Source organism: Lethenteron reissneri, chromosome 41 (genome assembly GCF_015708825.2).
Source record: "Lethenteron reissneri isolate LAM-NWPU_2019-01 chromosome 41, ASM1570882v1, whole genome shotgun sequence".
NCBI lineage: Eukaryota > Metazoa > Chordata > Hyperoartia > Petromyzontiformes > Petromyzontidae > Lethenteron > Lethenteron reissneri.
Window position 1 is genome coordinate 3,879,961 of NC_083819.1, and position 19,212 is coordinate 3,899,172.

General features: G+C 51.6%; 1 protein-coding gene across 1 annotated transcript in view; it reads right to left on the minus strand.

Moving 5' to 3' along the window:
• Window positions 1-2,262: 2,262 nt before the first annotated feature.
• LOC133352584 (homeobox protein SIX6-like) overlaps window positions 2,263-19,212 on the minus strand; it is a 28,791-nt gene continuing 11,841 nt past the window's right edge. The window contains exon 2 of the mRNA XM_061568321.1: window positions 2,263-2,559. Within this exon, the coding sequence (XP_061424305.1) occupies window positions 2,310-2,559 (250 nt within the window). The 3' untranslated portion in view covers window positions 2,263-2,309. The remainder of the gene's footprint in view (window positions 2,560-19,212) is intronic.

Sequence of the window (19,212 nt, forward strand, 5' to 3'; positions counted from 1 at the left end):
GATGATCTGAACCGGTCCTGGGCCTCCCCTAGGTCGACTCAGCCTCAAATGAGTACCTGGTGAGGTGTGTAAACATCGTCACTGGGGAGACAAAGGCGGCCAAGCGTGTTGCTGGCCACGCACCCCCTTGTATGTCGTGCCGGCCTTCATAGCTGCTCGCTAACGGCACTTGCCCCAACAGTCTGTTAAGGCTACACGGGGGATCTTTGTCTTTGCGTGTGTGAGCGTGTATGCACGTGCGTGTGTTGTATGTGCCGTGGTATGTATCTGTAAGTGTGCGCGCGCGTGTGTGTTCTGGTGTGTGTATCTTATGCTTCTGTGTGTATAGTGCCACCCATCTCCTTCATGGATGCTCGTTAACAGCACTTGCCCGAACAGTTTGTTAAGGTTATACGGGTGATCTTTGTCTTTGTATGTATGTGCGCATGTTTGTGTAGTTGTGTGTTGTTGTGTGTGTGTGTATGTGAATAGTGGGAGTGCAGAGAACCCGGCGACCCATTCACGGCCGCCAACACCAGTCACGATTATCTGAACCAGTTCTGGGCCTCTCCTAGGTCGACTCAGCCTGAAATGAGTACCTGGTGCGATGTGTGAAATCATCGCCGCGTGGTGATGACCACCCACCCCCTCGTGCGCCACGGTGCCGGCCTTCATAAGATGTTCGCGAACAGCACTTGCCCCAACAGTCTGTCAAATGCTATACGGGAGATCTTTGTCTTTGTGTGTATGTATATTTGCATGTATGCGTGCGTGCGCCCGTGTATGTGTGAATACATGTATACAGTATAACACAAGAATTACGAATGTATATAATTTGACGTCACAATTATTCGTGTATTTCTAAGTGGGCATTTTAGTACGCAGTTGTACGCATACGTGTGTAACAGGTGTATTTGTATGTGTACGTGCGTGTATGTGCCACTGGGAATACAAAGACGGCCGGGCGTGGTGTTGACCACCCACCACCTCGTGTGACTTTCAGTCTTGCTTGCTTACAGCACTTGCCCCAGCAGGGAATATTCGCCTTTGTGTATATATACACATTTATAATTGTGTATATGTGTACGCATGTGTGTTGACGGACTCGTATACGCATGTAAACATATGCACGTATTCTTTATGTGTGATTCTGTTACAAGCCGAAGTGCGCATCTGATATAATGCATACGGAGGTCTTCCAGATTAAACAGAACTCAACTATAATCATAGCAATTGGTTTATAAAAGAAGAAAAGATAAACAATTATTGTAACAGCTTTTGTAGAGTAGTCATACTGAATATATATTAAAAACGAACCGGGTTGCATGCAGGACGCCTCTGATAAATTCCAAATTAATTCATTCATCCAGTTAGTCATTCACGTCTCGAGAGGCCGTCGCTCGCATCAATCTTCGGTTGCTTTCGTTCACGAACGACTCAAAAGTTATTTCATGGACACAAACACTAATAGAGTCTATAGGGCGGAACATACACCACATAGCCATATATATACTCTCATACACGATGTAAGGTCCTGACACATTACAATTATAACGTAGTTCTACTGTCCATTCTACTCAACGAATCGTATTGTCATCTTCCTCTTCCGTTGTCTACATTAATCGAGTCTCCTTCTTCTCCCGTAGTCGCATTGTTTGCTATAAACAATTGTAGTTGAATATCAACAGCCGTCATAGGTGCGTGCGTGTGTGTGCTGTGTAAATGATGAAACGTGACTGCCAGAAAGCATAATCATGCTCGCTTCAGATGAGTAAGTGGACACCGTGTTTCCGAGGATCCAGGTCAGAACACCGAGGGAGACGGAGCGAGATCTTGGCGAGGCTCTCATCTTCTGCACGCAATCACTTCCGGTTTCGCAAGCTTCAATTTATACACAACCCTTGGCCAGAGAGAGATTACACAGCCATCACCCCATTATCTCTATATATACTGTACGTAAGAGCAAGAGAGTCCGTTTTTTCTATTATATTTAACTTTCCTATAGCTGTTTGCTCTTTCGATTATGCAGTAGGTTGTTGTTGTTTTTTTAAACAATTATAAGTATAATTACATATATATGTGCCCCCCGGCTCCTCCCACCCGCCCATACGTCCATTCCTCTGCGCAGGGTATAATTCGAGTCGGGTCAGTCCGAGCTTCGCAACCAAAAAAAAGAACCCAATCCGTGCCCGGCATACCACATCCAGTATAGCTTTCGCTATGTGGGCCCGTGGCTCCCAAGTCCACCGCATTCCCGCCCACCCATCCCATGACTGCGTCCTCTTTCATCATCTTCTTCTTCCCACCACCACCCCCCTTTTCTCACGGCCTCAGATGTCGGGCTCGCTGGAGTCGCTGTCCGCCCTCGACGCCGCCGAGGGCAGAGCCTCGTCCCTCTCGCTGAGACCCGACAGGCTGGCACGGGGACTCGGTCGCGGGCTCACGGCCGAGCCGCCGCCGACGCCGCCGCCGCCTCCACCCCGGGGACCCCAACTCGGCGGGGGGCTTCGCTCGCCGGGTGACTCGGCCCGCTCGGGCAGGAAGCGCGCCACGCTGTGGGTCACCGTCTGCTGCTGTAACCTGCGAACGAAGGGGGGGGGGAGGGACAGGGCAGGGGGGTAACGCAAGCGAGAGCGGATGATTAAGAACGCGGCTTAAAAAAAAGGTTTCGCAGCTCGTTAAAACGGCGCTTGTCCCCTCCCCTCCCCCCCAATGTATTTGTGTTGGCAAGGTTCGGCTCGGCCACGTACCGCACAAATAAATAAAATAAAAAAATCCCTTCGCTGATTTCGGCACGGAGCCGGCCAGGGCTCGCAAGAGCAGCAGCAGCAGCGGCGGCGGCGACGGCTTTTGGTTGCCCATCGGACAAAGGCGGCGGTCACCGCACCATCGCAAGCGCTCAGATGCGCTTGTGCGGCCGTCTGGGACGCTCTTCCTTCCGATATTAGGAAGCCGCTGGATCCATGGCACTTTACAATCCAGATTGAAAACTCACATCTTGAGAAATGCTTTTTGTATTTAGTTTTGTTGTCCTTCCGCTCCTCCGATTAGCACGGTTGGCTACGTACGGTGCGAAAGAAGTTCAACGTACGTGCCTACAAGGTGTGCGTCTACACGGGGGAATCTCTGTGTTTGTGTGTTTTGTAGGTGTATGTAAATGTTGCTTCGTGACTGCACTTGCCCCACCAGTCTGTTAATGCTATACGGGTGTCCATTGTCTCTGTATAGTTAAGTGGGGAGCGGCAGTCTATAGCCGTTAGCACAGCGCGTTACAAACCCGATGACCCGCGTTCGTGTGTGTGTGTATGTGTGTGAATGTGTGTATGTGTGTGTGTGCGCGTTCGTGTGTGTGTGCGCGCGTTCGTGTGTGTGTGTGCGCGTTCGTGTGTGTGTGCGTTCGTGTGTGTGTGTATGTGTGTGTGCGCGTTCGTGTGTGTGTGTATGCGTGTGTGTGTGTGTGCGCGTTAATGTGTGTGTGTGCGCGTTCGTGTGTGTGTGCGCGTTCGTGTGTGTGTGTGCGCGTTCGTGTGTGTGTGTGCGCGTTCGTGTGTGTGTGTGCGCGTTCGTGTGTGTGTGTGCGCGCGTTCGTGTGTGTGTGTGCGCGTTCGTGTGTGTGTGCGTGTGTATGTGTGTACGCGTTCGTGTGTGTGTATGTGTGTGCGCGTTCTCGTGTATGTGTGTGTATGTGTGTGTGTATGTGTGTGTATGTGTGTGTATGTGTGTATGTGTGTGTATGTGTGTGTATGTGTGTGTTTGTGCATGTGTGTGTATGTGTGTATGTGTGTGCGCGTTCTGATTTTCGTCCATGGCCAACGTCGGTGGCTAATATTTGAACTGGTCCCTATGCCTCCTCTCGATCAACTCGGCCTTAAATGAGTACCTTGTGCCGGTGTGTAAACATAGAACTGTTAAGTCCTTCATCCAGCAGTGGCGTGAGCATGACTGATGAGGATGATGACGGTGAGTTAGACAAAGACGGCCGGGCCTGCGTAGTGCTGGCCACCCCCCCCCCTCTCGTGTGCCGTGCCGGCCTTCATAGGCGCTACTCGCGAACAACACTTGCTCCAACAGTCTGCTGAAGGCTATACGGGGGACCTTTGTATTGTTGTCTTTGCAGGGAAGAGTGCAGAGATTGACCACAGCGGCAACTCGCCACTCGCGAACGTCAACGTGCCCACGAGGAGCTCTCATAATCATCGTCATAATAGAGAACACAAAGATAAAGGTTCAGCCCTGCAGTTTCTCTGCAGTCGCCACTGCTGACCGTAGGGACTCCACTCAAGGGAGGGTTTGGAGAAGCCGTATTGAAGCTATCTCGTTTGCCTACTCTTCCACGCTGCACGGCAGGTCGTCTTGCGTACAGGTGAGAGAAAATCCACGATTCACCCCATCGCGCGCAACGGAGCGATCTCCTGGCGCGCTCCGCTCATACGTCTTGGTGGGCAACTGCTGCTCCAGGAAATCGAACCGGCGACACGTAAGCGTTGCAATTCGAGCGTTCTAACATTCACACGACAGCAGCAGCAGCAAACAGCACCACCACCATCATCGTCGACATCGCCACCAACACAGGTGTAAGCCACGTGCGTGCAGGCGTGCGGTGACTATAACAACAATAATAGTTTACTTGTTTATCCGGGAGAGTCGCGTGACGCTTTTTCAAGAGGGTCCTTCTGCTGCATTGGGGTTTGTTTTTTATGTGAAAATGTTTTCATTCAGTTAATGACGAGTGAAGCGTATCATTGTTATGGTAAACGTGGAGAGGAAACAGGAGCACCCGGAGAAAACCCACGCCTTGCGCGAGGGGGGCAACACTGTATCCCCGTACAGATGGGAACAGATGGAGATTAGTCCACGTGTGCCGTAGCGCCTTCTCCTGGCGAGCCAGGGGTATGGCACCCTCTCCTCCTCCTCGGCCCCCACGCCAAGGGAGATTCACAGCAGCATTTGTGCGTGCAATCCACCGACCCTCGCCTCGGCAGTTGCTGGAGCAAAACCTAACAACAACAACAAAAAATCCCACCAAACTATATTTATTTTGCCAGTTAAGGCTCACTGAGCTCCGTAGCTCGTTTTCAGAAGCGACCTGGCCACAAATGACAGCTCAGCGAAGTGGCTCATCGCGTGGCAATTTCTAACAGCCAGATACTCTAAACGCGTCGTTTCGAAATGTGGAGGGCAAAAACTGAAGGAACCGGAGCAAATCCACGCGACCGCGGGGAGAGAAAGAAACACGCAAACTCCAAATATACAGCAGGCGTCAGGGTCGGGATCGAACCCAAGACCTCCTGTATACCAGGTGAAGGAATTAACATCTCCTAGCCACCATGATGATAATGAGAGAGAGACACGCAAACTCCAAATATACAGCAGGCGTCAGGGTCGGGATAGAACCCACGACCTCCTGTATACCAGGCAAAGTAATTAACATCTTCTAGCCACCGTGTCCACGGACCTCGCCACCACGACACAACGTGTAGGTGCAATAAATGCCCGTCTTGGGAAACTCCACATTTACACAACCTGATATCATCATCACCATCAGCCATGCTCAATCAACTACTGGATGAAGATGGTTCCCCTCCTGTCCACCACCCGAGCCGTCGCCACCTCTCGCGGCCCGCGATTCAACAACAACAACATCAGCAGTGGTCGTAATTCGCCACTTCAAGTGACGGCGACATCGCTGAGGCGCGCTCGCTGTTGAGGTCATCTCAAGTGTCAGCGACCGAGATGGGTGGCCGATTTGCAGCACCTGCGCAGGTGGCGATGAGAACACTCCACGTAGCAGCAGCAGCAGCAGCTTGCACGAGCGTGCGAGCGAGCGAGCGGGGTTTCATCGCCACCGCGCAACTCCGCGTGGTCGCGAAGTCCGCTCTGGCGCGTTCAGCTTCCTTTTGGCTGCCGCCACCAACTCCTGCGTGTTCATCTCGAGCACGTGGCCGTCGTCCCGAGGAAGCGACGCGTCCTGCCCAAGTCCGCTTCGCTTTTCTCAACGGGCAAAAAAAAATGAAACGAGGGTGACTCTGACGACGACGATTCATCGCTGGGGGTTCAGGGGTGGTGAGGAGAGAGGTGTTGTGCAGTGGTCAGCCCTCCGCGCTACGAGCCGGGGCCACTTGAGTTGGAAACTCGGCCGCGGATTATGTCGGTGGCGAGAGAAATCTGACCCGGTCTTGGGTGGCCCCTCTCGACTAACGCGAGTTGACTAGAATGGTGAAGTATGGTCCAACAACCCTCGCGACTCACACAGCTTGGATAAGATGTTATTATCCAGCAGTGGAACGACAAACGGTTATTTGACGTCATACATAATATATTATAATTGTATTTGTAATTTAGTCGCGATAAAACTGATACTATTACCAATTTACAGCTAACAATATGTATGATAATATTACATTTTATATATATAGAGAGAGAGAGAATATGAGGGCCAGGAGCAAAGCGTTGAGTACGGACTTGGACAGGCGGCAGGGAGCCGACAGCACGGATGCCATCGGGAGTTCCTGACCTCAAGGGGGCAGATTGACACCCCCTGCACGGCATGTTCTGTACGTGATAAGTAACAATTGCAGCCTGCTGCCACAGCATGCGTGCATAAGACATTTACTACGATAATGAGCCAAGAATGTCTGTGTGTCCCGCGCGTGACATCACTCCACGTCGGCCAGCGCCCCTCATTAATACTCATGAGCAGGTGACGTCCTCCACATGGACCTCCCCCCCCTCATTAATAATCATGAGCAGGTGACGCCACTCCACATGGACCTCCCCCCCCCCTCATTAATAATCATGAGCAGGTGACGTCCTCCACATGGACCTCCCCCCCCCCCTCATTAATAATCATGAGCGGGTGACGTCACTCCACCTGTAGCACCCCCCCCCTCATTAATAATCATGAGCGGGTGACGTCACTCCACATCGAACAGCCCCCCACATTAATCAATCATGAACAGGTGACGTCTTCCAAATAGACACCCCCCCCCCCAGCCATTAATATTAATTAGCGGCTGACGTCACTCCACATGGGGGGGGGGGGGCGAGGCGCCTCCTCCCCCCTCCTCCCCCCTCCTCGGCGTCAACTCACAACCCTCACTACAAAGGCAGAACCCTCACGTCACGTGATCTCCGTCACGCTGTTGAGACATCGGAGTAAAAAGGACGTCGTGATGAACAAGGGATTATAACCTTTACATGAAATATGTCTGTGTCACCTAGCCCTTACAAATTGCACACGAATTGATGCAATGAATATATCACGTCGCGGTCTGCTTTTCGCTTGAAAGTTTAAGATTTACTGCAATACACCCGTCCTTAGACGGGCAAAAGGCTCGTGTGTATATATCATGTCACGTGCATTGGCTGCAAGTCAACGGAGGCACCACTGGCTTCAGTAGTCGCGATTAAAGCACCCATCCCGCTTCCCACGCAGTGTCCACACACACTCGCAGTCTTGATACAATGGACGTGCGAAGTGTGTAGAACTTCGTTTGCACCGTACGTAGTCAACCGTGCTAATCGGAGGTGCGGGGAGCACGCATGTGAAGGCAGGCACATGCTCATTTCATACAACACATGAATGACGTATGTGTAACATGGAGAGCATATGCACTTGCCCCAACAGTCTTGTAAGGATATACGGGGGGTCTGTGTCTTTGCATGGCTGTGGGTTAGTCTAGACGTGTCTCGAACTCAAACGAACGTGAATTCACGACATCATCATCGTCATCATCGTTGTCATCGTCGTCGTCAGCCATGGTTTATCCACTGCTGGACGAAGAGCCGTCTCTTACGGTCTCGGGGTAGCAATGATCCATAGAGCTCTTCGGCACGCGCTCGGCATTTCATCGCTCCATCTCCGCGGTGGACGTGAATCTCTGGCGCGTTGTTCGTCTCTCGACCATCGGCCATCGCCATCCCTTCTGGCGGCGTCTTCCTCTGACCTAGCTGGCACCTCCGATTTGCACGCTTGCCCACGTACGGTGCGAAAGAAGTTCAACATGCGTGCAACATAACGTAGCCCGCCAGACTATGTCTCTCAACCTGTGTGTGTGTGTGGTCTCAAGGTGCACATAGCCTGGCACAAGCGTCTTGGTGACATCACCGCCACTTAGTGGCAAATGGCGGTTGTTGTTGTTTTTGTGTGGGTGTGTGTTCGCTATCACATTAGTTCCCCTGGTCTCTCAGTGAAATTCTTTGCGGACTCTTCAGACTGTGTTGAGTGTCCCCACTGGAGTCAGCTAGGGGCTCGACAGTCGTTGAGAAGATCTGGATACAGCCCCCCATCGGTGAGCTTCTCGGGAGAGGAGCGAGGCTGCGACTACCGGGTCGTGTAGCGCACCGCGTGCTGTTGTAACGTAGCCTACGCTGCATGAACTGCATTTGTTCACTGACAATGTGTGTCCAAGAATTAATTTCTCACGAGTTAAACAAAGCGTGTTGTACTGCTGCTGCTGCGTTGGCAGTGGTGCATAAGCACGATAAACAACAACAACATCATTGAACAAGTATGTCGATAACACGGTGGCTTAACAAGTAAATAAATACACTTCTAATCCAATACGTTTCATATTATTGTACGTAATAAGTTGTCTGTGCCGTGAAGTAGGCCCATTGCCCGAAACTTCGATCGTTATGAATAATGTTCCTTTGAAGGTAGTGCGTTACTGACCATTGCGTTTGTTTTGTGTTCATGGAAATATATAAATATATATTCCGGAGCTCAGTCTCGGACAACTCCGCGTGAGGTTATTCCCTGTGCGTGTATGTTCAACATACATGTCACATGTATGTTTGCGAGGCGTAGCAGGCTACTATTACACACGAACTACACACGTGCTCATGTTTGTGAGTTGTACTCTGACCGTAGCACGTGTGTGAGAGAGAGAGAGACGTGGGGAGCGGTGGTGCAGCAGTTGCCCACACTCATCCACGTCTCGACTCACTAGCCTGTCTCTGTGCTCTCAACTGGCTACCCATCGCCAGTAGGGTCACATACAAGATCGCCTGCCTCTGCCACAATGCCTTCATATCCGCCTGCCCGCCGTAGCTTTCTTTATTATTGACAACTTGCAGCTCAGCACACGGCAGATGCCTGCGCAGCGCGACTCACGACCTCCTCTTGACACCAAAATCCAGGATGGTCACGTCTATGCGCCGCTTCTCGGTGGCAGCCCCAACAGTCTAGAACGTCATCACCCATCTGCACATTCGCAGCGTCACCTCAGTCGCCTCCTTCAAGAGAGACTTAAAAACTCACCTCTACAGCCACGCGCTTTCGAGCGGCTCTGAGCTTGGCTCCGCGCCTCTGAGTTGCGGCCATTACGTCCGCAAATTTGCGCGCGTTATAAATTGAACTATTATTATTACTATTAGGTAGCGCACTGCACGACGAACCCGACGAACCGAGTTCGACTCCCGCTCGCGGCCAACATCAGACGAACATGCGAACCGGTTCTAGGCCTCCCCTAGGTTCGACTCAGCCTCAAATTACAGATCGCACCAAGTTGGAAACATCGCCACTGGGAAGACAAAGGCGGCCGGACGTGGTCACTGGCCACCCACCCCCTACACGTGCGCACTGGGGATACAAAGGCGGCCGGGAGTAATGACGTCCGTACCGCCCTTTCCGTGCGCCATGCCCCGGGCCGGCCTTCATAGGTGCTACTCGCTAACAGCACTTGCTCCGACGGTCTGCGAAGGCTATAGGGGGGACCTTTGTCTTTGGTATGTCTGGCTGCAGGCCACTATCTGTGAACGCACTAACAAGGGCATTTCATACGCACGACTTTCACCGCACTTATGTCGACATAAGTCACGTGTCTTATGTTGACACAAGTCACGTGTCTTATGTCTACACTTCTGACGCTCCGTGATCACAAACCTGAGCTCGTCTGACATCAGTGGCGAGTCGATATCTGAGCAAAGGTTGAATACCCCCCTACCCACCCACCCACGCACCACTCACTGCACCAATCTGAAATAACCTGCGTGGTGAAGTATGGCCAAAACAACAACAACAACAAGAACAACCCCCTCCCATTCCTCCATCCCCCCGCATTGAGCAGCGTGGTGAAGTATGGTCGAACATCTCACGTGGCCGACAGAGCAATGGGAGGCCTTCATCCAGCAATGTATTTACAAAGGGGTTGTAGATTGTTGTGATTGCGTAGTGCACACACACAATAGCACACCGCCGTGAGACAGCGCACGTGTATGTAACACAAGACAACGACCCCCCTGATAGCCATAACCGACTTTAGGGGCAAGTGCGGTGGGCGAGAAGCTCCTATCAAGGCCGGCACCGCATCCGAGGGGGTGGTGTGGTCAACACCACGCCCGGTCGCCTTTGTCTCCCCAGTGGCAATGCTTACACATCGCACTGGGTACTTATTTGAGGCTGAGTCGACCTAGGGGAGGTCCAGGATCCGTTCAAATAATCGTCACTTATGTGACGATTAGTTGAACGGATGTGCACATGAAGGTTTGTCCCTCTGCAGCATCTCGGCACGCCTTTATCCACGCACACAGCATCACCATCATTGTACACGACACAATCTCTACAGAGATGGCTTCTCGTTCAACACAGGCTGCCACGCGCAGCGTTTCAGTCCTGACCTATCCACTGCTGGATGGACCCCCCCCCCCCCGACACCACACCCCCTGACACCACACCACCCCTCTCACAGTCTCGCTGTGCCATTGCTTCACTCTGGCGATGGGATCCGTCCTCTCGGGGCGGCGCGTTTCTCTCCTTCGTCTCGAACCGCGTGGCCATCAACAAGCCCCAGGTGACGACGGCGTGGTCACCCACACCCGCGTCCTCGCATTCACGACAATAAACTATGTTTGTTTTTTATTTCACCAGCTAAGTGCCATTAATCTACGCGGCGATCACAAATGAGAGCTCAACGGAGTGGCTCGTCATTGTGCGGCCAAATGTGTCGCAGTAAAATTCGCGAAGCGCACGTTGGTTCTGAATGTGGAGGGGGAAAACCCGTAGGACCTGGAATAAAATAATCAAAAAAACTAAAATTCACGCCTTCGACTCGCGCGTGTTCTCTAATCCACGTGGATCGTCGTCTTCCCGTCTCTCGGTGTTCTTCAAAGCTACTTGTAACTCAGTCAGATGTACAATTTTGATTTAAAGCTTTCGTGACTGCAGGGATTCATATTCTTGGTTCTTTCGGTAAAGTCACGTAGAAGGGAAATAATAAAATAATATTAATATTAAACAATAAAAAATCATCATCAGGTGTGGATTTCACACCTGAAGATGGTTGCAGTCGAAACGTCGTGAGAATTTTGATTGTTTCATATTTATATTGTTTTATTATTTCCCTTCTACGTGACTTTACCGAAAGAACCAAGAATATAAGTCAGATGTCTTTGGTTGCATTCTCTCACACCCAATGTCCGCGCTGCTGATCGTCCGTGCCGAAGCACATGTGACGCACATTGCATGCAAAACGTTGCTCATCAGGGCGCATTGCTACGTCCAGTTAATATATACAACAGTCGGCGTGTAGGTACGCGTGTGTAATATTACCACTCCGTGTGGGTGTTCAAGAATGCCTTTGTCATGTGTCGACACGTCTACACAAAAACAAAAAGACGTCTCGCACGCTCGTCAACAACACCGTGGCCTTAGAATGAACAATGTATCGATGATAGGGGACGTTTCGGGTAACGGCCCTTATTCATAGCAGATTATGCGTACGTACATAGTCACGCACACAGGTCTGTGAGTGGAGCGGTAGGCGGCAGTGCGGCAATGGGTGCGCTCCACGGTGAAGTTTGGGTCCCGTCGCTGGAATGTGGGGCCGTCCATAAATGACGTCACGCGATTTTGGACGATTTTTGACCCCCCCCCCCCCCTTCGTCACACGGCGTCACAAAAAGTCAGACCCCCCCCCTCAAATATGACGTCACAAAGCTCTGCCCCCCCCCCCAAAAAATATATAAAACATGCTTCAAATCGCTTTAAACTATTGTCATTGTAGTGCGTATTTAGTGTGGCGCTGCACTCTGATGTTGTAGGAGAAAACATTTATTAAAAATATATATTTAATTAAGTAGAACGTGTTATCTATATTTATTTAAAGTTGCGCATTTTGATGTGACGTCACATTTCTCACCCCCCCCCCTCGTCACACATCGTCACGAATGTCTGACCCACCCCTCCCCCAGGTGCGTGACGTCATTTATGGACGGCCCCTGTCTCCCCGTGTGTGTGATGATTCATTCCGACTGCGCCTGACAGCGTTGACAAATGCTCACGAGTGAAAATTGGCCAACCAACTCGGTGTAGCGGGACTAACAACACGAACACTCGTGGTGAACAGTTCGCAACGCGCACGCTTGAAGGGCGTACACACATATATATGTGTCTCCTGCGTGCGCGTGTGAGCATCGCCACTGGGGAGACAAAGGCGGTAGGGCGTGCTACTGGGCACCAACCCTCATCATGTGCCGTGCCGGCCTTCATAGGTGCTACTCGCTAACAGCACTTGCCCCAACAGGCTGTTGAAAGCTATACGGGGGGAACTTTGTCTTTGTAATGAGCATGATTTGGAGAAGCGTTCCGCTGTTACAACTTTCAACTTCATTCAAATGCACACAGCTGATAGCCGTGGATCTACACGTGAGCATAGCTTGTGTGTATCTACTGTTCACGAATGGAGCGGTGGCGCAGTGGTGGGGGGGTTGAGGGCGGGGCTGGGGTGGTTAATGGGGGGGGGGACGGGGGTTGAGGGTGGGACTGGGGGGGTTAATGGGGGGGGGGGGCTAGGGGGATTGATGGCGGGGCTGGGTGGATAAATGGGGGGGGGGGGGCTGGGGGGATAGAGGACGGGGCTGGGTGGATAAATGGGGGGGGGGGGCTGGGGGGATAGAGGACGGGGCTGGGTGGATAAATGGGGGGGGGGGGGGGCTGGGGGGATTGAGGGCGGGGCTAGTGGAGGTTAATGGGGGGGGCGGGGGGTATTGAGAGCGGGGCTGGGTGGGTAAATGGGGGGGGGGCTGGGGGGGTTGAGGGCGGGGCTGGGTGGGTAAATGGGGGGGGGGGGCTGGAGGGATTGAGGGCGGGGCTAGTGGAGGTTAATGGGGGGGGCGGGGGGTATTGAGAGCGGGGCTGGGTGGGTAAATGGGGGGGGGGGCTGGGGGGGTTGAGGGCGGGGCTGGGTGGGTAAATGGGGGGGGGGGGGGTTGGGGGATTGAGGGCGGGGCTAGGGGAGGTTAATGGGGGGGGGGGCTGGGGGGGTTAATGGGGGGGGGGGCTGGGAGGGGGGTATCCAACTCCTTGCCCAGACCTCACGCTAGCCAGGCTGCCCCACACCGTAGAGCCGAGCGTAGATCAGCCGCAGCGTTCCGGTCTGCGTCAGCCGTTCCCAACCTCGTCGAGTGTGCGGAGATCCCCCCCCCGCCCCCCTTGTCCAACCTCCGAACATTTAGCGGACATCCAGCCGCTCCCCGCTAGCTATTTGACGTCGTGAGGATGTTTTCATTGCTCGTGTTCTTATTTTCCGCGGAGGATCTGCTGTGGCCACCGCGATGTCCGCGAGGGTTTGACGAGCCGCCGGTCTGCGCGTCTCGCTGTGCGAATGCGGGTCACCAACCCAGAGGCAGACCACGGCAACAGAAAATCACGACGCAATGCCCCGATCCACAAATACGAAGGGAGAGACTTGGCAGCGATACGCCGCTCCTGCTCACGCCCTTAACTGAATGTGACATTGCAGCTTGTTGCTCTGCGTCCGTTACATCAGCCGTACGACAACAACAATAACAACAACAATAACAACAACAATAACAAGAAGAAGAAGAGAAGTGACGATGCCCGGCTTGTTACGGAGCAGGCAGGCGTGGCCCTTGCAGTCATCATCGCCGCGATTCGGGATCCAACTCAGGGTGTCCTCCCCCAGTAGTGACAGGGAACTCTTCCCAACCGCGACCACTTTCTCTGTCTCGCAAGCCTGTTCGCGCCTGCCGTTCATGTATATTCATATTTGTGTGTATTTATAAAATATATTAAGAGTAATCATATGCACGTCTGATGGTGCTCGGGGAGCGGTAGCGTAGTGGTCGGCTGCGCGCTGCGCTACGAACCCGGCCACCCGAGTTCGATTCCCGCTCACGGGCCTACACCACCAGTGGCGATGATTAGAACCGGTCCTGGACCTCCCCTAGGTCGGCTCAGCCTCGAATGAGTATCTGGTTGGGTGTGCAAACCATTCACTTCCTCGTGTGCGGTGGCGGCCTTCATAGGTGCTCGTGAACAGCACTTGCCCCAACCGTCTGTTGAGGCTACACGGGGGATCTTTGCCTTTGGTGTATTGACGTCGCGCGATCGCTATACGGCATCGGCTTGGAGAGGCCTTCATCCAGCAGCGGATTGACCATGGCTGATGACAATGATGATGACGACTCTCTTAGTAATTTACTCAACGTGTGGATCACATCTTCTCAAACTCTTCTCTTCGATCCGTACCCCTTGCGAGGTGCGCTAATCGCTGCGCCACCGCTCGTAACTTTCAATGTTTTATTGATATAGCACATACATACATGCAGCCTATAGTACACATATGCACGGTATTGTGTTGGGTGTGCCGTACGCACGAGTGACCCCTGCACAGCATATGTGGTATGTATTTGCTGTAGGCAATCTGTAGGTCACGTGTGCATTCGTAAGTTTTTGTTGATGGGGTCCTTCTCGGGCAGGAACAAAGTTCCACGTCACTCCGAGTATCGCGCTTAACACTTACGCACAGACACCGATGGCGATCATCAGTGAACCGAGTAACTCGCCTCCCCTCGAGTTTGACGCTGAAATCCATAGCGAAGCAATCGGTTATTATAATTATTATGATTGTGTATATCCTCACTTTGAAAGGCTTGCTTTATGCACTATATATTGCAAAAGAGTCCATACAAACGTCCGGTTATATACGCAAGCTATTACACATTTTACGAAAAAACATTTGGATACAACGCAGCACAATACGCATTGCTCCGAAATATGTAGACACCATTGTTGATTGAGAAAAAATAAATTTTCTTAAAGATTTCTACTTAAGATGCGTAAACGTGAGAGTGCTAGGTTCGTCAGAGATGTGCATTTTTGAATAGTTACAGAGATCGGCTTACATGTAATTGTCATCTGTTAATTACAGTCCACGCCTCTCTATTAGAGCAGATTTCCCACACGGCCGAACGCAATCATCACTCACGTCGTGACTCGGTCGGACACAGCAGTGGTGGCGGTGGTGTAGTGGTGGTGGTGGTAGTGGTGGCGGTGGTGTAGTGGTGGTGGTGTTGTGGTGGTAGTGGTGGCGGTGGTGTAGTGGTGGTAGTGGTGGCGGTGGTGTAGTGGTGGTGGTGGTAGTGGTGGCGGTGGTGTAGTGGTGGTGGTGTTGTGGTGGTAGTGGTGGCGGTGGTGGTGGTAGTAGTGGCGGTGGTGGTGTTAGCAGTGGTGCTGTGGTGGTGGTGCTGTGGTGGTGGTGCTGTGGTGTAGTAGTGGTGCTGTGGTGGTGGTGGTAGTGGTGGCGGTGTTAGCGGTGGTGGTGTGGTGGTGGTAGTGGTGGTGGTGCTGCGGTAGTGGTGCTGTGGTGGTGGTGGTGGGAGTGGTGGCGGTGGTGGTAGTGGTGGTGCTGCGGTGGTGGTCCTGTGGTGGTGGTAGTGGTGGCGGTGGTGGTGTTAGCGGTGGTGCTGTGGTGGTGGTAGTGGTGGTGGTGCTGTGGTGGTGGTGCTGTGTTGGTGGTGGTGGTAGTGGTGGCGGTGGTGGTGTTAGCGGTGGTGGTGGTAGTGGTGGCGGTGTTAGCGGTGGTGCTGTGGTGGTAGTGGTGGCGGTGGTGGTTGTGGCAGCGGCAGCGGTTAACGTTCTGCGCTACGAACCCGGCGTCTCGAGTTGGATTCCCGCTCACGGCCAATAACGATGGCGACTACTTGAACCGGTCGTGGGCCTCCCCTAGGTCGACTTAGCTTTAAATGCGTACCTGGTGCTAAGTGTAAACATCGACACTAGGGAGACAAAGGCGGCCGGGCGTAGTGCTGGCCACCCACCCCTTCAGATTATTCTGTATAATTGTTTTTATTTTATTTTGCATTGTAGCTAGTCATCATTACCATCACGATTAGCGTCATCATTATCATCATCATCATCATCGGCTATGCTCGATCCATTGCTGGATGACGCTCTTCCCAATGTCATCGCCACCTCTCACGTGCCCTGCACCGTTGACAATCGCGCCCCGCAGTTAGTACACGAATATACATCTACACTCTTAGGTTTTTTCGGTAAAGTCACGTAGGTAAAAAATAAAATGAAAATTAATAAAAGTAATAATAGAAATAAAATAAAATAATAAAATACTTTTATTAATTTTCATTTTATTTTTTACCTACGTGACTTTACCGAAAAAACCTAAGAGTATGTATGAATCCTTGCAGTCACGAAAGCTTCAAATCTAGAACATACATTTGTCTGTCTGTTGTTCAACCTGATGTATTTGTTCGTGTCTTAACCCGCACCTCCGATTAGCAACGGTTGGCTTCCTTGCGGCGCGAAGGAGGTTCAACATACATGTGCCCGCGTGACCCCAGGGTCTGCATTGCACAGAAACACGCGTCCATTGGCAGATGTCCCGCGATGTGCACGCACGCACCCACGCGGAACGGGGGAGTCCCCGAGTGTCGATTCATCGCGACCTCGTCCCGTCGGACACACGGTAAACCATGAAAATTAATGAATAATCTGACGGAAATTTTTGCTTTTCATTTTCCGTCAAGGTGAGAATCTGGTCTCCTTCCAGTTCAAAGGGCTCTCGCATGCAGGTTATGAATATACAATTAATAATGACGATGATGATGTTCTTGATTGAAGATTACACTTTTGTATGAAATAATGACGACCGCGATGTATTTTTTTACTCAAATAAAGTTCCATGAACACAAATACTACACTCGATTCGGCAAAGTCCATTGTATGTTTTTATGATGATAATGATGATGATTTCTGGAGTCATAACCCCGAATGAACCTCGTCAAATATTCACGATAGCTGTCGGGTTTTGCCAGAGTCGCCGATCAAACAAAGACAATCTATAAATGTTGTCTCCAGCATCAAGACTGTTATCGTTTCTCGCATTATATTCCACTTCGTAAGATGCGTGGACAGACGAAAAGATTGCGGTGCCGTGGTGGTGAGATGTTATCTCCCTCGCCTGGTGGTCGTGGGTTAGATCGTGACCCTGACGCTGTATGTTTGAAGTTTGCGTGCCTCTCTCTCTCATCATCATCAAGGTGGCTAGGAGATGTTATCTCTCTCGCCTGGTATGCAGGAGGTCGTGGGTTCGATCGTGACCCTGGCGCCTGCTGCTGTATATTTGGAGTTTGCGTGCCTCTCTCCCCACGGTCGCGTGGATTTTTCTCCGGGTCCTCCGGTTTTTTTTTTATTCCCCTTTACATTGAGAATCAACATCACGCGTTGAGATTATTTGGCTGCTGTTAATTTCCACGCGATAATAAGCCACTTCGTTGAGCTATCATTTGTGGCCAGGTCACTTCTGGAAAAAAAAGAGCTATATAGCTCAGCGGGCCTTATCTGGTAACAAAAAATAGTTTAGTTTAAAACTATTTTTTAGTTCAATAGTGGAGATCCGTGCTGGTGGATGGCATCAGCAGGCGGTCACCCAACATCGGACGAACAGGAACTCGTCAGCGGAAATGATAATAACATAAAATATCAGCAACAGCAAGAGTAAATAACAACAATATTAACACCAGCAGCAACAACAGCAAATGCGGAAATAATAAACTCCAGAAAGTAATAGCGGTGAAGCAACAACAGCAGAAACAAACAACAACGATGATAACAGCTGCAACATCAACAAATAATAATAATAACAGCAGTGCAGCAACAACAGCAGAAACAAACGACAACAACGATGACAACAGCCGCAACATCAACAAATAATAATAACAGCAGTGGAGCAACAACCGCAGCAGCAATAACAAATAACAATAATAACAAAATCAATAACAGCGGTGACAACAATACATCAGCAACAATCAATAACAATAATGACAAGATCAGCAACAGCAAATAAAAATAACATCTGCAACAACAGCAACAGCAACAATAACAATGACAACAGCAGCAGCAACAACAATAACAACAGCAGCAGCAACAACAATAACAACAGCAGTAGCGGCAACAACAATAACAACAGCAACAAACAACAACAATGACAACATCAGCAGCATCAACAATAATTAACAACAGCAGCAACAACAGCAGCAGCAGCAATCATCACACTCCACGTGGATCGGGAATTGAGCCGTGAACGCGGAGTTGACACATTGGCAGGGCGAGGGTAAATGGCCGCCTGCAGCTGATGGTGAATGTTTCAGCCCTTCTGTCGATCCACTGCTGGATGAAGGCCTTTGTCACACGCCGTGTGGGCGACACGGGCGGAGGAGGGAGAGGTGGTGGTTGTTGTTGTTGTTTCACCGTACTTCACCAACACAGTGCACGGTTTTACCGTGGCAAGAGTGCTCCACTCACGCAAAGTCAACGATCCACCGTATAGTCTCGAGCAGACTGTTGGGGCAAGTGCTGTGAGCGAGTAGCAGCACCTGTGGCAGTCAGAGCGATAGCTTTGTGGGCAAGGGTGTCTCTTGATTGAGGAGGAGCGAGGGACGCGCTGGGGTGCCTTTGAGTGAAAGTGGTTGCAGGTGTGTGTGGGTTTTAGATCAGTTTGGGAGCACCAGTGATTTTGACTCGTGAGCACGCCGTGATAATTAATTTGGAGGGAAAGAAACCAAGGGTGTGACTCAATTAAAGGGCCCATCGCGAAGGCTGTGGGGATGGAGATTCTATTCCGCTCCACATCCTCCTCCTCGATGAGACCGCTGTGCTGGTTAGACGTGAGGCTATTGCCGACCACGGGGAGAAACCCGTTCCTCGTCCACGGCCCAGGAGCCAGCCGTGTTGGTGGTGGGTCAGCGCCACAACCATCGCCTTGGAGTCCAGCCTAGGACTGATAGCCACTTGCTGGCCTGTGAGCGCGATCTACCGGGGCTTTGCAGTGAACTGCTCGTCCATTCACCAGTGGGTCGTCTCCGCAACCATCGCTTTTGGAGCCAGTGGGTGGGTCGGCACGTGGAACCACACCCGCTGCTGCCGTGAAGGGGTGATCCTCGTGAGGAGGTGATCCTCGTGAGGAGGTGATC